Here is a 22,796-nt window from a genome sequence, read left to right on the forward strand (position 1 = left end):
GCAATTTTTAAATATTACACTACTTACTTAAAATGTCTTTTTTTTTTTAATTTAAATAGACAATGAATAGTAAAAATATTTTAGTTGTTTTAATAAAGTTTGTTACTTATTAAATAAAAATAATTTCACATTTTTTAATAAATTTTATTATAATTATAAAAATTGATAAATAGTAACTAAAAAAAAAGTATAAAATGATAAATATTAATTTGATATATTATAAAGATTCACATAAAATAAAAACTGATAGTCACAATTTATATAGTGGATAATTTAACAATAAGTTTAACAATTTCATTTCGAATCTCCTCCTCCTCTTGTGTTAATTTTCCATTACAACACAATGATTCAAGTAAATTATCAATGGCACCTCTTATACCTAAAATATGAGAAGCAACTTTTTTATTCATATTTATACGTATTTTTTGATCTAACTCAACTCCAATGTTTTCATCAATATAAATATTACTACAACCAAAAAGTAGTAATTGTATGGGTGTTATATTTGTTAAATTTATTGCTACTCTATCCACCTCAGTTTTTATTTTTTTAGAATACAAAAAAAATGGAGATGATTTTTTTAAAAAATTCATAGAACCATTTGTGTATGCAAAATGTGTAGAAGAATCTTTTCTAATTTTCATTAAATTTCCTTCAAAATCATTTAAAGTAATTAAAGATGGTTTTGAAGTAGATTTTGATTGAACAACATAACCAATGTTTGGATAATAAGCGTTAAGTAATAAAGAACATAGAATAAATTCTTTGTATTCTTTTGATAATTTTTCATTACTCTTATTAATAGTTTTATCTAATAAAAAATTATTTTTTAATTTTCTTTCAATTTGTTTGTAAGTTTTAAAAAGTACACTTGAAGCATCTTTATTTATACAAAACTCGGTACAGTTATTTTCATATTCTCCAACAGTAATTGTATTATTATAGACATTTTTATGAAATGACAATGCAAGAAAATGATCTGATATTGTTGAATGGTCTTTAAATAAAAAATTTTTAATTGTTTCACTGACTTTTAATTGTGGTACTTTTTTACTAAAGAATGGAATTGAAAGATTATCATATCCCAAAAAAAATGTCATCTCTTCTGTAACATTAAAAAGAATTGAAATTAATAATGATTTTGTTTGTAAAGGATCCAATGAAAAATTAACCATTTGATATCCAATTGCCGTTAAGTTTTTGTCTTTATCTAAAGCAGAAATACTTTGTAAAAAACCTTCTGCATTTTTTATTGACTCAATTGGTGGAGGTTCAATTGCAGAGTTTAAAAATTTATATGGATCACCTAATCCTAATGATTTGATCATTAATAAAATATATGATAAAGGTTCACTATGCATTTCTGCTTTCTGTTTTTTAGGTAATTTATTAAAAAGACTTCTAGTACATAAACGATAACAATAACCATTTCTAGTTCTACCACCTCTTCCTGTTCTTTGTTCCATACTATACTGAGAAGTCCATATTGTATGTAAAATAGAAGATGTACTAGTACTACTGGAACATTTTGATCTAACTTTACCAGTATCAATTACACAAGAAATATCTGGTACAGTAATTGAACTTTCAGCAATGTTTGTTGAAAGAAAAATTCTTGTAACTTTTTTATCTGATTTTGATGGTTCCAAATTTTGAAAATCTAAAGATAGTGATGAATGTAAAGTTATTATTTCCATACTAAAAATTTCTAAATATTCTTCAATTAATTTTTTTAAAACAAATATTTCATTCAATCCAGGTAAAAATACTAAAATAGAACCACTATCATTATCATCAATTGTAATCATCTTTTTTATAATTTCTATAATAAGATTATATGGAATTGATTCATTTATTTCAATTTCTGTAGCAATAGTTTTTGCCTTTTTTGAAATATTATCATTATCATTTAACTTCTCAAAAGATAATGAATTATTATTATTATCAAATACTTGATTATATCCATATGGGATAAATTTGAATTCTTGAATAATTTCTTCTAAATAAAAAAGTTTTACATCATACAATGGTATTGTTAACTGATATACATATATATTTTCAAAATAGTTTTTAAACATTTCTACATCAACAGTTGCAGACATTAATATAATTTTGATTGATGAATTATTTTTAATTATCTTTTTTAATATTATTAATAAAAAGTCTAAAGATAATGTTCTTTCATGAATTTCATCAATAATAATATGAGTGATTCCTTTTAATCCAGAGTAAATACTTTGTAATAATGTACCAGTTGTTGTGTAAACAATAGATCCAAATGGTCTAGGATCAACTCTATCAAAACGTACTGAATACCCAACTGATTCTCCAATAAACTCATATCTTTCATAAGCAACTTCATTAGCTAATGAAGTAGCACATAATCTTCTAGGTTGTGTAACAATACAATTAAATTCAGCTCCTTTACCTTGATTGATAAAATCTTTTAAAAGTATTTGAGGAATTTGTGTTGATTTTCCAGATCCTGTACTTGCTCTTATCAATATCAATTGATTATCTTTTATTATTTTTAAAATTTTTTCTCTCTCCATATAAATAGGCAATCTTTTTCTTTTATTTTCTATAAAATCAAAATAACATTTTTCATTTTCTTTTTTTCTAATATATTCAGAAATTTTATCTAATTCCATATTATAATATAAATTGTCATTAGTCAACATAGAATCACTCCAACAATTATAATTCATTTTTGGACCATTCCATGGTTTTAATATACAATGTACTTCTTTTCTAAATCCATTACAAACTTTTGGTTGTATTTTTGGAATTAAATTCATTCTTGACAATACTGTTTTCGGAACAAAAGTAGTCTTTATTTTATAAGTTGTAATAAATTTTTCTATTTCTTTTTCTAAATCAGAATTAATTTCAACATTAAATATATTTTCTTTTAACAAGTACTTTCTACCCATATCCTCACAACTCCCCCTCAAATGACTTTTTTGTAAAAATAAATAAAAAATATTATAACATGCTTCATTTTCAGCATCTAATAAATTTTTCCCAAATCCATATCCATGAATTTGTTGTTTATTTAACTTAGTTGATTTTTTTATAAAATAAAAACTAAATAATTAAGTATTTTATATTAAATATTTTAATAACTAACCAGCTATTATTGATATATATTATCCTATTGATTAAAATATCAATTGAAGAGTATTTATTTTTGACAATTCTTTCAAGTTCAAATTTACTATTTTGGTAAGAAATTAAGTTTCCTCCAATATTTAACAATTTTCTGGATGGTTGATATAACTTATAAAAATCTTTTTCATTTTCAAAATATTGAATTGGTAATTGTTTAACATAATCTGATAATCTACTTAAAAATGAACTATTTGATTGGCAATAATCTTTTAAATTATGAATGATATTCCATGCACAGTCATTTATAGATTCGATGGTAGAAATACCTTTTCCTTGTGAAAAAAATGAATAATTCAATTTTGATAAAATAATATTAGCCACAGAATCATAAATATATACACCAACATCATTCATTTTTTTATCTTTTATTGAAAACTTTATTTCTATTTTTTCAATCAAAGACACCAATTGACTAATCATATAATAAGATCTTTCTTTAAAAATCCAAACATCACATAACTGTATTACCCAATCTGATGGTATTAAAATCTGATCTAAAAATTATATTTAAATAATTATCATTAAACAGTAAAGATGATATAAAGTTACTACCTTCATCTAGCTTTTTTGGTACAGTATTTGTATTGTTAGATTGTATATTTGAAATATTCACATTCATATTAATTTAATGATATTGTAATAAAGTCAATACAAAAAATATTAAAAAATTAATAAAGTTTTTTGATTTGTTGTACGTATTTAACTGATAATAATTTATCGTACTCAAATTACTTTTTTCTATTCCAATTGTAATATATATATATGACAATTTTTGGTGAACAATAAGTTGAAAAATCAAAGTCCTTTAAAACTTTTGTTTAATATAAGGATTTTAATCATGTATAGGATAGTTTATGATGGTAGTACTACGTATTTGTATGTGCTTTAATACAATAAAATCTAACTGCTATTTTATCAAAGGAAATATTACATGATGATAGATTTAAAAAATTTTATTTAATATATTTTTTTGATATTTATTAGAAGTTATAAAATATAGTCTTTATAACCAAATAAGAAGTAGAATTATATATGTATTCATTTACTGATAATTTATATACAAACTTATTATATTTATTTTCATGATTCTTTAGTTCATTTGTTATTAGATATCCATTAATATTACATTCTTAGCATTCTTCCTCACCATTATCAAATTTCAAAATAGCTTTATTTTTTGCAAAAACTTTTTTTTTTATTATCATTTTATAATATAAACAATATATATAAATAACTTTTTTTTAAAAAAAAATTATCATATCTTACTTTTTAAAATATTTTAAAATTTTTTTATTATTTGATATAATATATTAAGGTCCAATAAAAACATCCCTATAAAATAGTTTACACATTATGGTTATACTGTTTTTTTTTAATTATTTTTTCTATTTATCTCGCAAAGAAAACGCTTCGCAAAATGTCTTTTTTTCTTTATTAGCAGCTTGTAAAGGCGAATAAGTATTATATCGACAAGAGGATTCTTTAATTTTTTACTCATAGATGTTTATATTAATTGTCTTGCAATGGGATCCTCTTATTTAAATGTACCAACTTTTTGTTCAGGAAATAATAACACTTTTGATGGTGATGATAATGGAAATGTAAGTATAATAATAAGATATTCTTTATCAAATATTTTAGTGGACATTATTAAATCAAGTTTATGAAAAGATTGCTGAAAATGAGGAAGAACAAAAAAATAAAGGTAAAAGAAAATATAGAAAAAGTGTTTCTGAAATTGTTGAGTATGTAGTGGAGGAAACTAACAAACATGAGTATAATAATAAAGAAAGTTATAGTAAAAAGTGTTATCAACAAAATTTACAATCTACTTTTAATAAAAATGTAACTATTCCTGATACCAAAAATAATAACATTCAACAAAATAAAAGAAAATCAATTGAAAATAATATTGTTATTGCCTACCAAACTTATAATGATCTCAGTAACCTTGATATAACAAATAATTTATTAGATTGTCAACATACAAAAAAAAATAGTTATCACAATTTTAATTGTACTATTGATAATAAATCTTTAGGTGAACAAAGTCTAAGTATTAAAACATTATCAAATTCTAATGTTAAGAACAAAATACAACATCCTATCATTAAATTTGGTTCTAATTTAAAATCATCTCCTTCAACATTTAAATTGTTAGTTAAAAATAAACATGATAATATAACTCAAAAAAATAAATATAACGAAGAAAATTTGACATGTGCACGTTTACAACCATATAATAATTTTAAAAAAAAAGTTGAAAATAATAGTATTATATCTATTGGACTTAAAAACAATAGGGATTTGATTTCTTTTCCTGAACTTCCAAATTCTTCAATAAAACATAAAAGAAAAATAACAAATAGTGATATTTTAGATCCTCAGGTTCATGGACATGCAATTTCTAAAAAGGCAATGGTTGAAACAAGTGCATATTCTAGATATCAAATTATGGTTTCAGAGTGGAGACATTATGTTAAAATGGTTAAATCAAAAGTTCATGGTTTTGGGCTGGTGGCTAATGTTGATATACCTGAAAATACCTATATAATTGAATATACAGGTGAACAGATTCGTTATGAAATTGCTAATATAAGAGAAAAAAAATATATTGAAAATGGTTTGGGTGTATATTTTTTTCAAATTGATAATGATTATGTTGTTGATGCAACATTTTATGGATCATGTAGTAGATATATGAATCATTCTTGTGAGGCAAATTGCATTGCACATATAATATATATAAATGAAAAGAAAAAAATTATAATGATTAGTTCTCGTGATATTAGAAAAGGTGAAGAATTAGTTTATGATTATAAATTTGAAAGAGAAGAAGGTTCAAAGAATAGAATTCCATGTTATTGTGGGGCAAAAAAGTGCAAAAAATGGATCAATTAGTAATTAATGCGTGTAATATAATTATTTATCATTTATTAATTTTAAATTTTATCATTATAAATCGATTGTTTTCTAAAAATAAAAGTTTTTTACTTTCTGGTAGAACACATAAAAAATGTAAATTTGATTTATTTTGACATGGTATTGTTGTGATCATTCTTTCTTCAAAAGTAACAAGATTTATAACATATAATTCATTTGAATTTTCAAATAATGCCACAGCAAATTGTTGTTCTTTAAAAAGAAATTTTATACTTTTCATATTATTTAACATTTTTTTATATTTTCCTTTTTTAATATCTGTACCATTATGAATATTTGATAATTTAAATGAACCATCTTTACTTCCTTGAATTAAAAAAATACTCGTTGAACTAAACTTATCAACATCTAATGAATTTTTTGATGAAATCATAGGTGGTGTTAAACTTTTAAAAATTCTTAACGGTTCATTGTTGCGCCTTAAATCCCATAATTCTAAATTTTTTTTAATAGTAACAGTAAGAAATAAACAACCACCAAGATAAATAAAATTAGATATAATACCTGAATTTGATGCTATATATTTTGATAAAATTCTTTTAGATGGAATATCATATAAATATATAATATTATTACCACCTGCTAATAAAACAAATCTATTGTATACTTTATCTTGTACTAAAAGACATGAATATATTGTTGAGGGAAAAGTTATAAATTCCCATGTTCTATTAGAAATATCTAATAATAAAACTTTTAAAGTTTTGTTGACAATAGCAATTATTTTATTTACATTGTCAAAAATATTTATATCCTTAATAAAAGTTATACTTTCAGAAGAAATATTAGGAAAAAGTAAAAGAGTAATTTCAAGAATTTCAAGATTATTTGACATTACTATAAAGTTCTTATTTTCATCAATAAAACATATTTTTTCATCATTTTCTTTTGAATTTTCAATTTTAACTAGTAATGGCTTAATTTTAGAATTATGTTCATAAGAAATAATTTCCCAATCACAATCTTTAAAATTCTAGAGAAAAAAATATATATAAATATTTTTTTTTAAACATACATTATTAAAACTGTCAGCAAACATAATCAATTAATATTATTTTCTAAAACACTACTATTTTAACATTAAATTGTCTTTAAAAATTGGCAATCAATATAGCATTACTAGAAGAAAAGATAATATTAATGATCATTGTGACATAAATAAGTTATCATTTCATAGAATAAAATATATATTATTATCATTTAATTTTTTATGTCAATATTAATCAAATATATATAGAAATACTTACATATATAAATAAAATTGTTTTCATTAAAAACGATATCAAAAAGTTACTAAAATTTGAAATGTTTTTTTATCATTTGATTTTTATAAATAAAATATTTTTAATTTAAAATTTGCTCTATTTAAAAATAATATTTTAAAGTATAACATTAAACAACTTTTACAAATTATATTTTCATGATTGTAATACATATTATAAAATATACAATAGATTTATGAATAAGAAATTGTGATTCATGCATATACCGGTCAAACGTCAAATACTTTGAATAGAATATTTGACTAACATTACAATAAAATTTAATTGAAAAAGCATTAAATATGATACCTTAAAAATATTATATTTTAAATATGAGTAAAATTATATGATTAAAATATCAAAATATGTCTAGAAAAATTGTTAAATATTCTTCTAATACTCCAAAAACTATTGTAATTAAAAAAATTGAAAGAAGGACACCTCAAGGAAAATTATTGAGTGTTGTTAATATGGTAATATATATATTTATATAATTAATTTATTATTACTTTTAACTTTTAGAAAGCTACATATTATGGTGAAAAGTATGAAAATGATAAAAATCTTTCAAAATTACCAATATTTTTAGAAACTGAAAAGATACCATTACGGTATTCACCTATACATGATAACAAAAACCACCATACAACACCCATTTTTATAGAGACAGAAAGATTACCAAAATGTGATTTATCACCTTCTATGGAGAGGCAAAATATTCATAGACATACACCTCCTGCTAAAATAATTTTAAAATCATCTAAGCCATCACCTGAAATACAATCAAATCGTAGAACATTTATTGACATACCTGGAGAAAGAACGGAGTATATATTAACTGGAAACAATGGAAATTTTAGTAATAATGGAAAATCAACTTATAATGATAGTCTTTTATATGGAGATGTATGGTCTACTACAACATCAGGTACTCAAGTAAGAGATAGTCATATAATAACAAGAAATAATATAAATCATAATAATGATAGTTATATATCACAAGGAAATATTTTTGATGAATATGTTTCAGCATTAAATAGAATTAATCATTATAGATTATATTATTATAATCTTCCATCTTACGCAAAATTATCTTTTAGTGAAAAATTAATGAAAGAAGCAAAAATTTATTGTTATGAAAAATTAATGCGACAAAATGTAGATAGTCATTCACAGTACCAGACAAATGTATGGACAGGATCAGCTAACTTTTTAATTGAAGAAGTTATTGATGAATGGTTTAATGAAATGAAATTTTGGAAAGAAAGTAATTTTAGAAAAGAACATTTTCGATATATAGGAATTGGTATTATTCGGTATCAAAGAGATAATACTCCAATGATGTTAGTAGTTTGCTTATATGAATAAAAATAAATTAATTCTATGATATATTTCTTATCTACTTTAATTTTTAAATTAAAAATTTTTTTTTCATTTTTTATATCATAATCATGCTTTAAAATAAAGATATTTTTAATAATTTTAATAGTTAAAAAGTAATAAAAAAAAAATACAAAATAACTTTAATAAATTTTTAACTGAAACGATTTTATTAAAACTTTATTTACACATAATACAATATCAGAATATTACTTTTAAGATGAAAAAATTACAAAATCTTAATATTTATTAGAAAAAAAAATTAAGTTTTTAAAATATAAATCACCAAAACATAATAAAAATAAATTAAATAACATAGCAATATGAATGTTTTAGTTATAGTTAAAATTGATAAAAATAATTTAATTGTATTGTTTATTGTACAAAAGTGTAAAGTAACAACTTGTAATTATATAAATCATAGTATTACTTTCTAACAATTACTGAAATCTTTCTTTTTTATTGATTCATTTTCACTAGAAGTAGGTGGTGGGGGTGGACCGTGTTTATCAAGCTTCTCAATATATTCCATAAAAATTTTTTCACGCTTCATTGGAATATCATTAAGAATTAAATATCTGTTGTCTTTTTCCAAAATTGATAAAATATCAAGTAAATGTTGTTCATTTTCTTCTGCCAATCTTTTGGAACGATAAGTTATAATTTTAGTTTCTCTTAAAAGTTCTTTAAAGTCATTTAATAATTTAATTGTTGTTTCATCCTTCCATTCACGAAAGTATTTTTCAAGTTTCCGTTCACTTGAATAAAAATTAGAATACATTTCATCTGATAATAATGCCTTTTTTACATCACTCCAACTTGAAGAATAAGTAAATCTTTTATCCTGTTCAAATAATAAAAATATTTCTTTTTGTCTTTTAGAAAGAAGATCCTTAATATGTGAATCAAAATATTTTTCTTTTTCACTTCGACTTAGGTAGTCACATTCTTCATACCTTTCATCATCTCGTAATATTTTCTTTGCATCATGCCAACTGATATCATATTTTTTTATTTTTTCAACTAAAATTGTTTTCCATAAACGTTTAGCATTATCACGAGCCAAATTTCCTGCTGAATGCTTCATGTCTTTTGCCACTTCATTCTTCTCTTTCTCAACTACTTTTTTTCTCTCTTCTAATGCCTTTTGTGATGATGATTTTTCTTTTAATCTATCCAAACGTGCATCCTCCTCTTCTACATCACTTTGACTGTATGAATTTAGTGTTTTGATATAATCTTTAAATAATTCTTCACGAATGTCAGATGATAGATATGTATTAAAATACCTACTATCACTATCAACATTCTTCTTAAAAACTGACCATTTACTATTTTTTGTCAAACTTTTGTGTTCCTTTAACATTTCAATAAATGATGTCTTTGCATCTTGTTTCAATTTCTTTTTTTCTTCTTTTTCTTGATTTGCAATATTTTTAACCCAATTGTTAAAAATTTCTTCACGTTCTCTAGTTTTTTCAATCTTCTTAAATCTCTCATCTTTTGAATATTTTGCGGCAAATGTTGGATATAAACTTTTATGGGTAAGTTTTGCCTCCTCAAGCAAACTTTCAAACTGTTCAACGGCCTCTTTATGTTTCTTTTTTCTTTCTACCCTCTCAATTTCTAATCTTTCTTTTACATATTTATCATATTCAGCTTTTCTTTCATCTTTATTTAACAATAAATATCTTTCATCATTTACAATTTTGGCAAGTTCTTTTTCCCATATTGAAGTAGCAGAGACATTCTTTTCTAACATCATTTCTTTAAATATTTTTGCTCTTTCTTCAAAAGGAAGTTGTTCTCTGGTTTTTTGAGCTTCAATCTCTTTTTGAACACTTGGGTCATCAAGAAGTTTTGCTGGTACAAGTATATTAAGGCCATTACTATTACTTATTTTCTTCTTTTTTGCTGCTGGTTCCTCTGTTACTTGTTGATCAATAGTTAATGAATCTTTTGCACTATCCTGGTTATCTTTAATATCTCTATTTTCATTATTTGATAATTCTCCATTTAATAATTTACTATTCACCAAAGATTCATTATTAATCATTTGATCAACATCATCTCTATGAAATAATTCTGGTGGTCTTTCCCATAATGATTGTCTTGTAGATGGATTGTGGAAAAATACTTTTCCATTACCTGTCCATACAACTGTCCATTGTGTACCCTTAACAGGAATAGTTTTTACAGCTCTATTAGTTTTTTTTCTTTCAAGTTCAAGTCTTCTTTCTTCTTCTTGGCGTCGCCTTTCTTCAAGTTCCTTCTCAACTAATTCAGGAGGTTTAATCCACGTTGTTTCTGTTGTCTTAATATTATAATAGTAAGCTCTGTTTGTATTCTTATCAAAATATTCTTTCCAAAATATACATGGGTCCAAATGAGTATTATTAGATGGTGTAACTGGAGGAAGATTACTGGTTCCTCCATACATTATATTATTTGGTTGGGTAATTTTACCTCCAGAATAACCATTTATTGTAGGTGAACCTTGCTTTGTCAATTCACTAAACCTTCTTCCTGCTTCTTCACCAATTTTTTTAAACTCATGTTGATCAATTATTACAATATTATCTCCCTCAGGTTTATTCCAAACAGACTGTTTTGTAAAAGCATGAAAATAATAAGGTTTTCCTCCCAATTGAGAAATTTCTACCCACAATTCATCATTATCTTTATATTCTATTCTCTAAAAAAAAAATTATTTTAATAAAATTTATAACAAAAAAAAAAGTAATTGTATTTATTTTTAAAAACTAACCTCTTTAACTAATTTAATAAATATTTCTTTTTGTTTTTCTTGTATTTCAACAGGATTAATAGTAGTTGGAATTGTTGAAGGACCAGGATTATTATTTCCTATTCTTGGGGGTTGTATTATGCTAGGATTAGAATTATTTCTATATACAGGTCCTGCATGTGTTGGCATCAATCTTGCTCCAGCATTATATGTTGGTGGACCTCTTTGTCTTACGTTTGCTCGTGGAGCATTATTATTAAAAAAAGACACATCAGCCATTGGTGCTGAAGAATGAAGATTTTGTGGTGCTTTTAAATCACGTATATCCAATGTTTTAGGAGAATATCTCATTATTTAAAATATATTTATATTCCTATCAACTATAAAAATGTCTAATTTTTACCCATACAGAAAATAGATGTAAAGAAGTTACAAATACAATGTGTTTACAAATAATGGAAGTTACTAGGATTTTTGAGAAACTTTATGTTTGCTAAACACTATTCCAAATATTAACAGTGAAGAAGTTTTAACAAGAAAATAAAGGCTTTATTTATGTTGTAGGAAAATCTTTTTATATAAAACAAAATACAATTAATAATTACGATAATAGACATAAAATAACTTTTATTTAAATGCATCAAACTTGAAATTTTCTCTAAAGTCATTTGTTTTATAATAATTTATCTAAAATGGATATAGTAAAACGTATATTTAGATATACAATAAAGATTTCATTAAGTTTAACAATATCTATATTTATTACAAAACAAATATATCAACTTATCTTTCCTGAATCTAACAAAACAAAAAAAAGACAATTAATAGTAAGAATTTTTTGAATTAGATAAAACAATTTTTTTTTTCTTTAGGCAAAAGAAATTTTGAAAGCTTTAGGAATAAATAATCCACCTGAGTTAACAGATAATGAATCTATTATTTTAATAAATTTTATTTCTACCACAAACAAAATAACTTTTAATGAAATTATTGGGTATAAAAACATAAAAACAATTATTAGACGAAGAATTATTTATCCATTATTACTTAGTTGTGTAAATAAAACAAATAACTTTTTAAATCCACCTATGGGTGTATTATTTTATGGACCTCCTGGAAATGGTAAAACAAAATTTTCTCAAGCACTTATATTAGAAAGTGGATGTAGATTTTTAAATATTGATATGTCTAAAATAATGAATAAATTATTTGGAGAATCACAAAAATTAATAAATGCATTATTTTCTTTAGCAAAAAAATTAGAACCAGTAATTTTATTTATTGATGAGATAGAAAGTTTTTTTAGAGTAAGAAAGGCAACTGATAATGAATGCATGATTAATTTTAAAGCTTATTTTTTATCAAAATGGGATGAGTATATACAAAACAATTCTAAAATTGTTATTGTAGGTTCATCAAATATGCCAAAATTGATTGATCCTGCAATATTAAGAAGACTTTCTGTTAAAATTTTTATAGATTTACCTAATGAAGAAACAAGAATTGATATATTAAAAAGTTTATTACCATGTGTTTTCACAAATCCTGAAATAATAAATGATATAAAAATTAAAACTCGAAACTTATCATGTTCAGATCTAATAGAAATTTGCCGAAATACTGTTTCTGACAAAATTAATGATAAATTAGAAAGTAATTTTGATTATTTAAATCAAAAAGAGTAAGTTTCATATATGTAAATTTAAAAAATTTTTATAGATCTGGTAGTTTTAATTATAAAGAAACAATTAAATATAATGAATTTTATTTTGCATTAAACAAATTTTTGAATGAAAAAATTTAATGTTTTCCAGCTAATCTTAATAACCATCTTTGGATAGATAGAAAAAGTATTTTACCTAAACTATTTATAATTTGTATTTATATTAAATAATTTTTTCAAGAATTCATTTGCCATCAAATTAATGACAGTATACTTTTAATTTTAATTATATTTATTATATTGAGATAAATTTATATGCTTACATTGTATTAAAAAGTTTATATATAAAAGTAATAATAAATTTTACTAACATTAAACTAATATACATTTCATTTTAAGTTATACAACAATATTTTTTTTCATTAATTAAAATTATTTCAATATACATAATTTTACAAATCCTTTCATTTTAAATAAATTTAATTTAAAAAAGTATTTACTATTTTATATTAAATTTACTTCTGTTTATAACGTGATAAAACAATTAAAATTTGTAAAAGAAGTTGTTCGTAACTTTTTTTCCAGTATACATTTTACAACGATTGCCTTTTTATTTTTTTGGTGTTGTGTATTAGGTGGTATAAATTCATTTGATTCCTGAAATATTATTTTAAAATCTAAAATGGAAACGATAGAAGATGCTGAAATTGTTAAAGTAACCAATTTGGATTACAACCTAACACTTCTTCAGGAAAAGGTAAAAAAAGATCCAGAATCGTATAGACAAGAATTTTCTGAACAATTTGAACATTTTAAACAGAATATGAAATTACTTAACATACAACCTACACAACATAGAATGAATTTGCAACCTATTCTTGAATTAGTGGTGTTTTTATCTAAAACAGCTATATATTATAAAAGTAATATACATTCAATGTCTTCTTAAATTATTATTTTTAGGTGATGCCGAAGAATTTGGTCGATTAATGGTAGATATATTGACTGATCAAGGTCCAGCATTACATCATCATATTAGAGAATCATTTTGTGAATCACTTTTATCACTTAGAAATAGAAAACATTTAGATACAATTGAACTCCTCCAGTTATTTTTTGAATTATGTAAAATTGAAGATAAAAATCTTAGAAAATTTATTTCAACCGCTATTGTTTCGATAATTAAAAAATTATCAAAATCAAATGATGATTTAAAACTTAAAACTAAAATGCAAGTATTTCTTTTTGCCAAATTAAAAGATTCAAGAGCAGTTGTTGCACGCCTTGCACAAATGGTATTAATTAATGTATTTAGAAGAGGTTTTTGGAAAGATAGTAAAACAGCTAATGCTATTGGAGAATGTGTATTTCATAGAATTCCTAAAATTCAAGTATCAGGAATGAAATTTTTCCTTGGAACTACAAAAGATGAAGAAGGTGTAGCTGAAGATACTGATAGTGAAGATGATGAAGCTCAAACTACAAAAACTCTTAAAGAAGTTATGTGTGCTTTTAGAGCTTCTAAAAAAACAAGAAAGAAGGAAAAAATGTTTGAAAAAGCTAAAAAAACAATTTCAAAAGATAAGAAAGAAAAAAAAGAAGGTAAAAGTAAATTTTGTAATCTTTATGCAATTCAATGCCTTTATGATCCACAACAATTTGTTGATAGAATTTTTAAGATGCTTGAATCGGGAAAAAATGAAAAATTTGAAGTCCGAGTTATTAGAATGGCTCTTTGTGCCCGTATTATTGGTGTCCATAAACTTCAAACATTAGGATTTTACAGTTTCCTTCATAGATATTTAAATCCCAAACAAAAAGAAGTTACCAGAATTTTATTGTATGCTGCTCAAGCTTGTCATGATCTTGTTCCACCAGATCTTGTCGAAAATCTTGTTAAAGTAATTGCCAATAATTTCGTAACTGATAAAGCATCAACTGAAGCTATTGTTGTAGGATTAAATACTATACGTGAGATATATTCTAATTGTCCCCATGCGGCTGATGCTGATCTTGTACAAGATTTAGTACAATATAGATCATATAAAAACAAAAATGTAGCTATGGCTTCAAAAGGAATAGTTACTTTATTTAGAGAAATTAATCCTTCTATATTACATAGAAAAGATAGAGGTAGACCAACAGAAAAAAGTGCAGATATTGATGAGGCTGAACTTGAATTTGGTTCTTTAAAAGCTAAAACATTTATCCCTGGTGCCGAAATTTTGTATGGTGTTGAAGAAGGCATGGAAATGGAAGATATAGATAGTGATGCTAGTGAAGATTGGTTAGATTTGGATGTTGATGATAAAAATGAATCAACTAATACTGAAAAAAATGTTAATGTAAATAATAATGAGGAAGAAGAAGAAGAAGAATTGAGTGGCGAGGAAGACGATGTAAGTGGAGAAGAAGATGAAATTGAAGTATACGATGAAGAAGACGAGGCGGATGATGAAGAAGAAGAAGATCTTTCTGATAGTGAAGATGTAAAAAAAGACGACCAAAACAAAGAAAAGGAAGTTAAATTAGATGAACTAGATCCACAAGAAAGAATTGCTAAAGCTCAGGAAATATCTGAAAATCGTATTTTTACAGATGCCGATTTTAAACGTATTCGTGTTCATCAGTATCGAAAAGCTATAATGAACAAACGTGGTACAAAACGTAAACAAACAAATGCTGATGTACAAATTGAAGAAGAGTTTGAAGAAAAGAAAATTAGAAGAGAAGAAGGTGATGGACTTCCTAGACTTAACGATATTGAACATTTCCATAAAAAGATTAAGAAACAATCTAAAGAAGAACGTCTAGCCCAGGTAAAGGAAGGACGAGAAGGTCGCGAAGAATATGGTAAAAAAGTAAAAACTGGAGAACATGTTGGAAGAACAAACCGTGAACTTGCTAAAAAGAAAAATTTCTCAATGATTAAACAAAAAGTTCGAGGACAAAATAGACAAAGAAGTTTTAGAGAAAGACAAATTTCTTTAAAGAATTATCTTCTTAAGCAAAAGGGTAAAAAAACTGCTAACTAATGTTTTTGTTTTTAAATTGTTTTGTTGAATTTTTATGTTTTTAATAAACTTATATTTTTTTATTTCGTTTCGAGATTTTAATAAATAATATTTGGAAAAGTGTTGGTCAATGTTTTAAATTTTATATATTAAGTTGAATTCTATTATTTTCTTTCCTGTTAGTATATAAAAATGGTAATTTTAATAAAATATTTTTTTCAAAATAAATTTTTTAGGCTCGTAATTCGGAGAAAGCACAAACAACATTAGCGAGGTGGCTGAAATTTAAAGAATTAGAAGAACGTGGTCCAATTTCAAAGAGGCCTGCTAATGTTAAAGATTGTACAAATGTTCAAGATGCTGAAAGATTTTTAGGTGAAGTAAGTAGAGAAATTACAAAAAATGTTACTTTAATTCAAAACCCAGGATTAGGTGAAGGAAGAATAAGAGATTTAAATGATGAAATTAATAAATTAATTAAAATTAAAGAAGCATGGGAGAAGAGAATTCGTGATCTTGGAGGTCCTGATCATAGGCGGCTTCGCGGAAATATTGAATCTACTGGTGCTGGTTTAGCATCTAACAGAGGTTATAAATATTTTGGTGCAGCAAAAGATTTACCTGGTGTTAGGGAATTATTTGCAAAAGAGGCAGACAATAAACATGAAAAAGATTTTAAGAAAGATAATTATGTAAGAAATCCTGGTGCAGTATATTTTGGGCTGTTGGATGATGATAATGAAAAGTTAATTGAACTAGAAAAAATAGAAGAAGAGATAGCTAAGCAAAAAATAGAGGAGGAATGGAAAGTAAGGAATTCTGTTATGAATAAATCTCATGAATTTTTTAAAAATGCTTTTTATATGGATGGCGATTATAATTCTGTTATCAAAGAAATGGAAACAGAAGACTTTATTGACGATTTTATGAATAATACTAAGATTAAAAGATTTGTCGTTCCTAATCAGGAAGAGATGACAACATTACTTGTTGAAGCAAAAAGGAAGCAGCTTTTTGAAAAACTTTTTGGTGCTTAAAAAAGTAGCATTAAATTGTTAAAAATGTATTTATTAAAGTAAATAAAATAATTTGTATTTTCTTTTCTGGATAATTCATTAATAGTTTTATGAAAAACAAATATTCTTCATTGGTTTTATTTTAAAGGTAGGTCGATTTGAAGACGATTGTCAAAATTTGCTTGCATTTATCTTGATTTTGAGGTGAAGCATGAACAAAGGCGAAAATATTCTTTGTTCCCAACTTTTCAGTATCTTATTAAATACTTATCCTATGAAGATGGGACTAGTTTCATTCGATTTCTATTCAAAAGTAGCTCTAGAATATAAATTTTCATAGCAATAACATTAATATTTTCAAAGATAAAAAAATTTTCTTAATTTCTGATTTTACCTCTAAAAATGTGACAAAAAATGAACAACTTTTTTTGGAATTTGAATATGCCACTATAGTCATTCGATAGCCCTTGAAACGGGATGAATTTTGAATATAATCAACAATATTCGAAAATTGAAACTTCAGAAGTTATAAGGATTCAAAGTTGAGGGGCGAAATTGTGGAATAATTTTTTGTAAATCTCGATTTCCAACATAATATTGTAAATTTAAGAAATAAATACTTTATCCTAGATCATTTTTTTACGAGAAATTCATTAAGCCTATTCATATCTTTATAGGACTTCTAGAAATGAAGATATGACAAGAAATATGTTTAAAAAAGGGTTTTAAGAATGTAGTGATAACTCAAGCAAATGAAGTCACAGGTCAATGAAATTTGATGCGCTGGGCTTCTTTCATAATTTAAGGTGTACCGTACGTTGAAAAGATTTTTTTATTTTCAATGGTTCTTGAGATATGAAACTTGGTACTTTTTCGCGCGTAATCCATTGTCACCATTTTTTTATATCTCGAAAGTGGTTAAAGGTATAAAAATATTTTGAAAGTAGACCCCACTTGAAAACTCTATAGAAGACGATTGCAGAAACCTGATTGGATTTATCTTAATTTTGAAGCGAGATATGATCAAGGGCGGAAATTTTTCTAAAATATTCATTGTAACCGACTTTTCAGCATCTTAAGAAATACTTATCCTATGAAGATGAGACTAGTTTCATTCAATTTCTATTTAAAAGTAGGTCTAGAATATAAATTTTCATAGCTATATCAAAAATATTTTTGGAGATATTAAAATTGGCTGAAAATTTTCTAGATTTCCGATTTTACCTCTAAAAATGTGGACAAAGAGAAGCAACTTTTTTTGGAATTTGAATATGCTACTATATTCATTCGATAGCCCTTGAAGCGAGATGAATTTTGAATATAATCAACTATATCTTAAAATTGAAACTTCAGGAGTTATAAGGATTCAAAGTTGAGGGCGAAATTGGGGAATATTTTTTTCTAAATTTCGATTTCTATGATCCAATTAGATATTTTGAAAATAAACAGATGATTCTAGATCATTTTTTTACGAGAAATTCATTAAGCCTATTCACATCTTTATAGGACTTCTCAAAATGAAGATATGATAAGAAATATATTTTAAAAAAAGTTTTAAGAATTTAGTGATAACTCAAGCAAATGAAGTCACAGGTCAATGAAATTTGATGCGCTGGGCTTCTTTCATAATTTAAGGTGTACCGTACGTTGAGAAGATTTTTTTATTCTCAATGGTTCTTGAGATATGAAACTTGGCACTTTTTCGCGCGTAATCCATTGTCACCATTTTTTTATATCTCGAAAGTGCTTTAAGATATAAAAAAATTTTGAAGGTAGACCCCATATGAAAAGTGATTTGAAGACGTTTGCAGAAATCTGCTTGGATTCATTTTGAATTTAAAGCGAGATATGAAGAAAGACGGAAATTTTTCTAAAATATTCATTGTTTTCTACTTTTTAGTATCTCTGCAAAATACTTATCCTTTGAAGATGGGACTAGTTTCATTCAATTTCTATTAAAAAGTAGGTCTAGAATATAAATTTTCATAGCTATAATATTGTTATTTTCAGTGATAAAAAAATTGGCTGAAAATTTTCTAGATTTCCGGTTTTACGTCTAAAAATGTTACAGAAAAAACAACTTTTTTTGGAATTTGAATATGCCATTATAGTAATTTAATAACCCTTAAAACGGGATGAATTTTGAATATAATCAACAATGACTTAATTTTATTTTTATTTTTTATCAACTATTAAATGCTCCATTTACTATGTATTTAATGATTGTAAAAAGTTGAGATTTATCAAGTTTACACACAAAAAAAAACGCTCATTTTTGATCCTCTTAGATCAACATAGTACATGCAAAATGAGACTGAAAAAATTGTTCAAATTTTTTACTAATTAGCAAAATGTAAAAAAATAAAATTCGCAATGCGATGAAAAAAATAGCACATTTTATTATTTTTTAAATATATAATATATCTTTAAAATATATAATACTTTAAGTAATATTTATATATATAGAAGAGAAATGACTTTCAAAAAATTGTTTTTAAAAATTAAATTTAGAATAAAAGTTTATAACGTAAAAAAAAACCCTGATAACGATAAACACATTCATTTTTAAAAAATTAATTTTTTCATTGAAATATTGGAGCATAAAGATAAAAAAGCAGCATCAATAATATTTGCTCCAAAATTGTTGTTTCATGTGATTATGAGTTAAAATTTAAAGTATAGGTAAAGAAAGGTCGGTGAAACGGTTATTCATATTAGCATGTTAAAAAAATAATTTTAAAGCAAGATAAAAGCCTCTGAAGTTTGGCTAAACATTTTTTGAATTTTTAATCTCTCATAACTTTTTAAAAAAACAATTTATCATAAAAAAAATACTTTTGGAGAATTTGAAGCGCTAGATTTTAAGTATTATTAAATTTTTGCAATTTTAATCGTTCTTGAGATAATCAAAAAATGAATTTTTTTTGTTCAAAAAAATTTTTAATTAGCCATAGCTTTTTATAAATTATTTTTTTTAATAAGATGATGGGGTGAAAATTATATGATTTTTGAAGACTTTTCTAATAAAATTAATTTCATCAAAAAATAAGTATTGGCTCCAGAGATATAGTCGAAAAATTTTTTTAAAAAATTTAAAAAATTTCGTGTTTAATAAAAAAAAATTTTATCAAATTTTTGAAAAAATGTTAATTAAACTAAAAATTTTGAAATTGCTTATAATACATTAATTACGCATTAAGTAATTCTATTTTTATTAAAATAAATGAACAACTTACATGATAGGAACAATATTTTTGAAATACATAAAGTTATTTTACATTAGTTTTTTTTACTAGAAATCTATTAAGTTTACTTTTTTTGCATGAAATCTTAAACTTGAAATATGATAAAAAAAATTCTAAATATGTACTCATAATTCGAGATGGAAACTCTAGGGATAAATAAAATTTGATATGGTAAATTTTTTAAATATTATTTGCGTCTAAAAGAATTCTTAATTTGTAAATTTTCTTGAAAGACAACATTTAGTAATTTAATTGTACCCAATCATTTATCCATGTAACAATAATAAGTAAAAATCAGAAAATTATTTGAAAATAAAACGTATACAAAAATTAAATTAAAATTAAACACAGGAATTTGTTTGCTGAAATTTTTATTGCGAAACAAATTATAATACAAATATAAATACAAAAACAAAAAAAATTTTTTTTAATTTTACTTTCACTAAACTTTTGATATTCCAACAAAAATATACCATACAAAAGTAAAGATAAAGTCAATCAACTTCATCTAAAATGTTTAACTTTAATGAAATGATTCTTTAGAATAAGCTTACCTTTTAAAAGAATTTTATAATACAGTTATCTACAGTTTTGCTTTTATTTACAAAAATTATACAATATGTATAAATTTGGATAAATGTTATTGTGTGTTAAGAAATGCAGCATCCAAATATAAAGTTATGTAACATAATAGGTTAGCACACAGGAAAGAAGCCATTCCAGGAGGTGCACATGATGAGGTTAAGGAAACTTAAAGTTACTTCTTAAAAAAAAAGTTGATGTAAGTAGTGAAATTTTATGACCGTTTTGAGCGAAATACTAAAAATAGATACAGTAAGAGAAGAAACTAGCGGTCAAAGTTATAGTTTTAACTCTTTAATACCTACTAATGTCTTGAATGCTTAAATACTTGGATATCAAAAAGTCACAGCTACACAAAATAAATTAGTGTGGTATAATTGGATGGCATCAGAATGTGTTTTTTTTTCTCAATGTAAAATAGGCGCCTCAAGTTAAAAATATTTTTAAAAAAATTAGACAACTAATAAGAAGACTTTCATTCATGTAGTACTTCTGGAATTGAAAAAACTCTCATAGTTAAAGATTCTAAAGGTCATAGAGTCGAAGGTTTCTAACAATTAAGTCATTTATTATAATATTAAAACTAAAGGAAATTTTTGTAAAACTTACTTAATATCCTGTGCTACTCCTCCACTGCTTTGCCCTCCTGTGATTTGTTTTTCTGAAATAAGTTTTCTATAATAATAATAATATACTTACATTTTTTTGCTGATCTTTCTGTACAGATCCTTCATTGGTTTGTTCTCCACTGCTTTGTACTCCAGTGATGATCTTCCATTGATTCGTCCTCCATTGATGGTCCTCCACTGCTTTGTCCTCCTGTGATTTGTCTTTCTGAAATAAGTTTTCTATAATAATAATTCTATACTTACATTTTTTTGCTGATCTTTCTGTACAGATCCTTCATTGCCTTGTCCTCCACTGCCTTGTCCTCCACTGCCCTGTCCTCCACTGCCCTGTCCTCCTCTGCCTTGTCCTCCTCTGCCTTGTCTTCCACTGCCTTGTTCTCCTCTGCCTTGTTCTCCTCTGCCTTGTTCTCCACTGTCTTGTTCTCCTCTGCCTTGTCCTCCACTGCCCTGTCTTCCACTGCCTTGTCCTCCTCTGTCTTGTCCTCCACTGCCTTGTCCTCCACTGCCTTGTCCTCCACTGCCTTGTTCTCCTCTGCCTTGTTCTCCTCTGCCTTGTCCTCCACTGCCTTGTCCTCCACTGCCTTGTCCTCCACTGCCTTGTCCTCCACTGCCTTGTCCACCTGTGCTTTGTTCTCCTTTGCTTTGTAATCCAAAATAACTTTGAATTGTCTAGCAGTAGTAAAACTAGACTGATTTTTTTAAAAAAAAAAGGTTATATTTATAATATAATTAATATTCAAATTTACTAAAATTAGAATATTATGATTTAATTAGTAATATTTCTGTAATACAGATTATGGTAATTTTGATTTTTCTAATTGTTAGAATTTTGTATTAAGATGATTAAAGAAATAGAATGTGTGATAAACTTTGAAAATTTCACGGTGTTGTTAAAAATATACTATTGTCTAATTTGTAATGATTAACCAATATACAGTTTACGCCAGTTTGAAGAACTTTTTACAATGCTTTTCAAAATCTCTTTTTTTAAGATCTAAGTTCATTTTCATTTGAGATCTACGTAAAGAATTAGATAAAAAATCACCTAAACTACAAATTTTATTAATTAAATAATATATAATCTTCTATTAGCTGTGGGCTTGTTTTGTAATATTAAAAATTAAACATATATATATATATATATA

At 24.7% G+C, this 22,796-nt stretch overlaps 7 protein-coding genes across 7 annotated transcripts; 4 read left to right on the forward strand and 3 right to left on the reverse strand.

Annotated features, from left to right (window-relative positions):
- Positions 1 to 257: 257 nt before the first annotated feature.
- Positions 258 to 3,790, reverse strand: SRAE_1000143600 (Helicase, C-terminal domain and Helicase-associated domain and DNA/RNA helicase, DEAD/DEAH box type, N-terminal domain and Domain of unknown function DUF1605 domain and Helicase, superfamily 1/2, ATP-binding domain and P-loop containing nucleoside triphosphate hydrolase domain-containing protein; the record flags this gene model as incomplete). Its single annotated transcript, XM_024648391.1, has 3 exons — positions 258 to 3,087; positions 3,131 to 3,665; positions 3,724 to 3,790. The coding sequence occupies 3 exons, from the start codon at positions 3,788 to 3,790 to the stop codon at positions 258 to 260; spliced, it is 3,432 nt and encodes a 1,143-aa protein (XP_024502374.1).
- A 904-nt stretch (positions 3,791 to 4,694) lies between these two features.
- SRAE_1000143700 (Histone-lysine N-methyltransferase 2D) lies at positions 4,695 to 6,072 on the forward strand (the record flags this gene model as incomplete). Its single annotated transcript, XM_024648392.1, has 3 exons — positions 4,695 to 4,772; positions 4,813 to 4,876; positions 4,925 to 6,072. The coding sequence occupies 3 exons, from the start codon at positions 4,695 to 4,697 to the stop codon at positions 6,070 to 6,072; spliced, it is 1,290 nt and encodes a 429-aa protein (XP_024502375.1).
- Positions 6,073 to 6,100: 28 nt separating this feature from the next.
- Positions 6,101 to 7,153, reverse strand: SRAE_1000143800 (WD40/YVTN repeat-like-containing domain and WD40-repeat-containing domain-containing protein; the record flags this gene model as incomplete). Its single annotated transcript, XM_024648393.1, has 3 exons — positions 6,101 to 6,549; positions 6,619 to 7,087; positions 7,130 to 7,153. The coding sequence occupies 3 exons, from the start codon at positions 7,151 to 7,153 to the stop codon at positions 6,101 to 6,103; spliced, it is 942 nt and encodes a 313-aa protein (XP_024502376.1).
- A 588-nt stretch (positions 7,154 to 7,741) lies between these two features.
- SRAE_1000143900 (CAP domain-containing protein) lies at positions 7,742 to 8,744 on the forward strand (the record flags this gene model as incomplete). Its single annotated transcript, XM_024648394.1, has 2 exons — positions 7,742 to 7,849; positions 7,899 to 8,744. 2 exons carry the CDS (start codon positions 7,742 to 7,744, stop codon positions 8,742 to 8,744), a joined length of 954 nt encoding a protein of 317 aa, XP_024502377.1.
- A 445-nt stretch (positions 8,745 to 9,189) lies between these two features.
- On the reverse strand, positions 9,190 to 11,853 carry SRAE_1000144000 (Transcription elongation regulator 1; the record flags this gene model as incomplete). Its single annotated transcript, XM_024648395.1, has 2 exons — positions 9,190 to 11,451; positions 11,524 to 11,853. 2 exons carry the CDS (start codon positions 11,851 to 11,853, stop codon positions 9,190 to 9,192), a joined length of 2,592 nt encoding a protein of 863 aa, XP_024502378.1.
- A 341-nt stretch (positions 11,854 to 12,194) lies between these two features.
- On the forward strand, positions 12,195 to 13,306 carry SRAE_1000144100 (AAA+ ATPase domain and ATPase, AAA-type, core domain and P-loop containing nucleoside triphosphate hydrolase domain-containing protein; the record flags this gene model as incomplete). Its single annotated transcript, XM_024648397.1, has 3 exons — positions 12,195 to 12,329; positions 12,375 to 13,183; positions 13,222 to 13,306. The coding sequence occupies 3 exons, from the start codon at positions 12,195 to 12,197 to the stop codon at positions 13,304 to 13,306; spliced, it is 1,029 nt and encodes a 342-aa protein (XP_024502379.1).
- A 541-nt stretch (positions 13,307 to 13,847) lies between these two features.
- SRAE_1000144200 (Protein SDA1 homolog) lies at positions 13,848 to 17,216 on the forward strand (the record flags this gene model as incomplete). Its single annotated transcript, XM_024648398.1, has 4 exons — positions 13,848 to 14,088; positions 14,129 to 16,104; positions 16,363 to 16,374; positions 16,416 to 17,216. The coding sequence occupies 4 exons, from the start codon at positions 13,848 to 13,850 to the stop codon at positions 17,214 to 17,216; spliced, it is 3,030 nt and encodes a 1,009-aa protein (XP_024502380.1).
- Between the last annotated feature and the right edge of the window lie 5,580 nt (positions 17,217 to 22,796).

The sequence above is a fragment of the Strongyloides ratti genome, assembly GCF_001040885.1.
Source record: "Strongyloides ratti genome assembly S_ratti_ED321, chromosome : 1".
Lineage (NCBI taxonomy): Eukaryota > Metazoa > Nematoda > Chromadorea > Rhabditida > Strongyloididae > Strongyloides > Strongyloides ratti.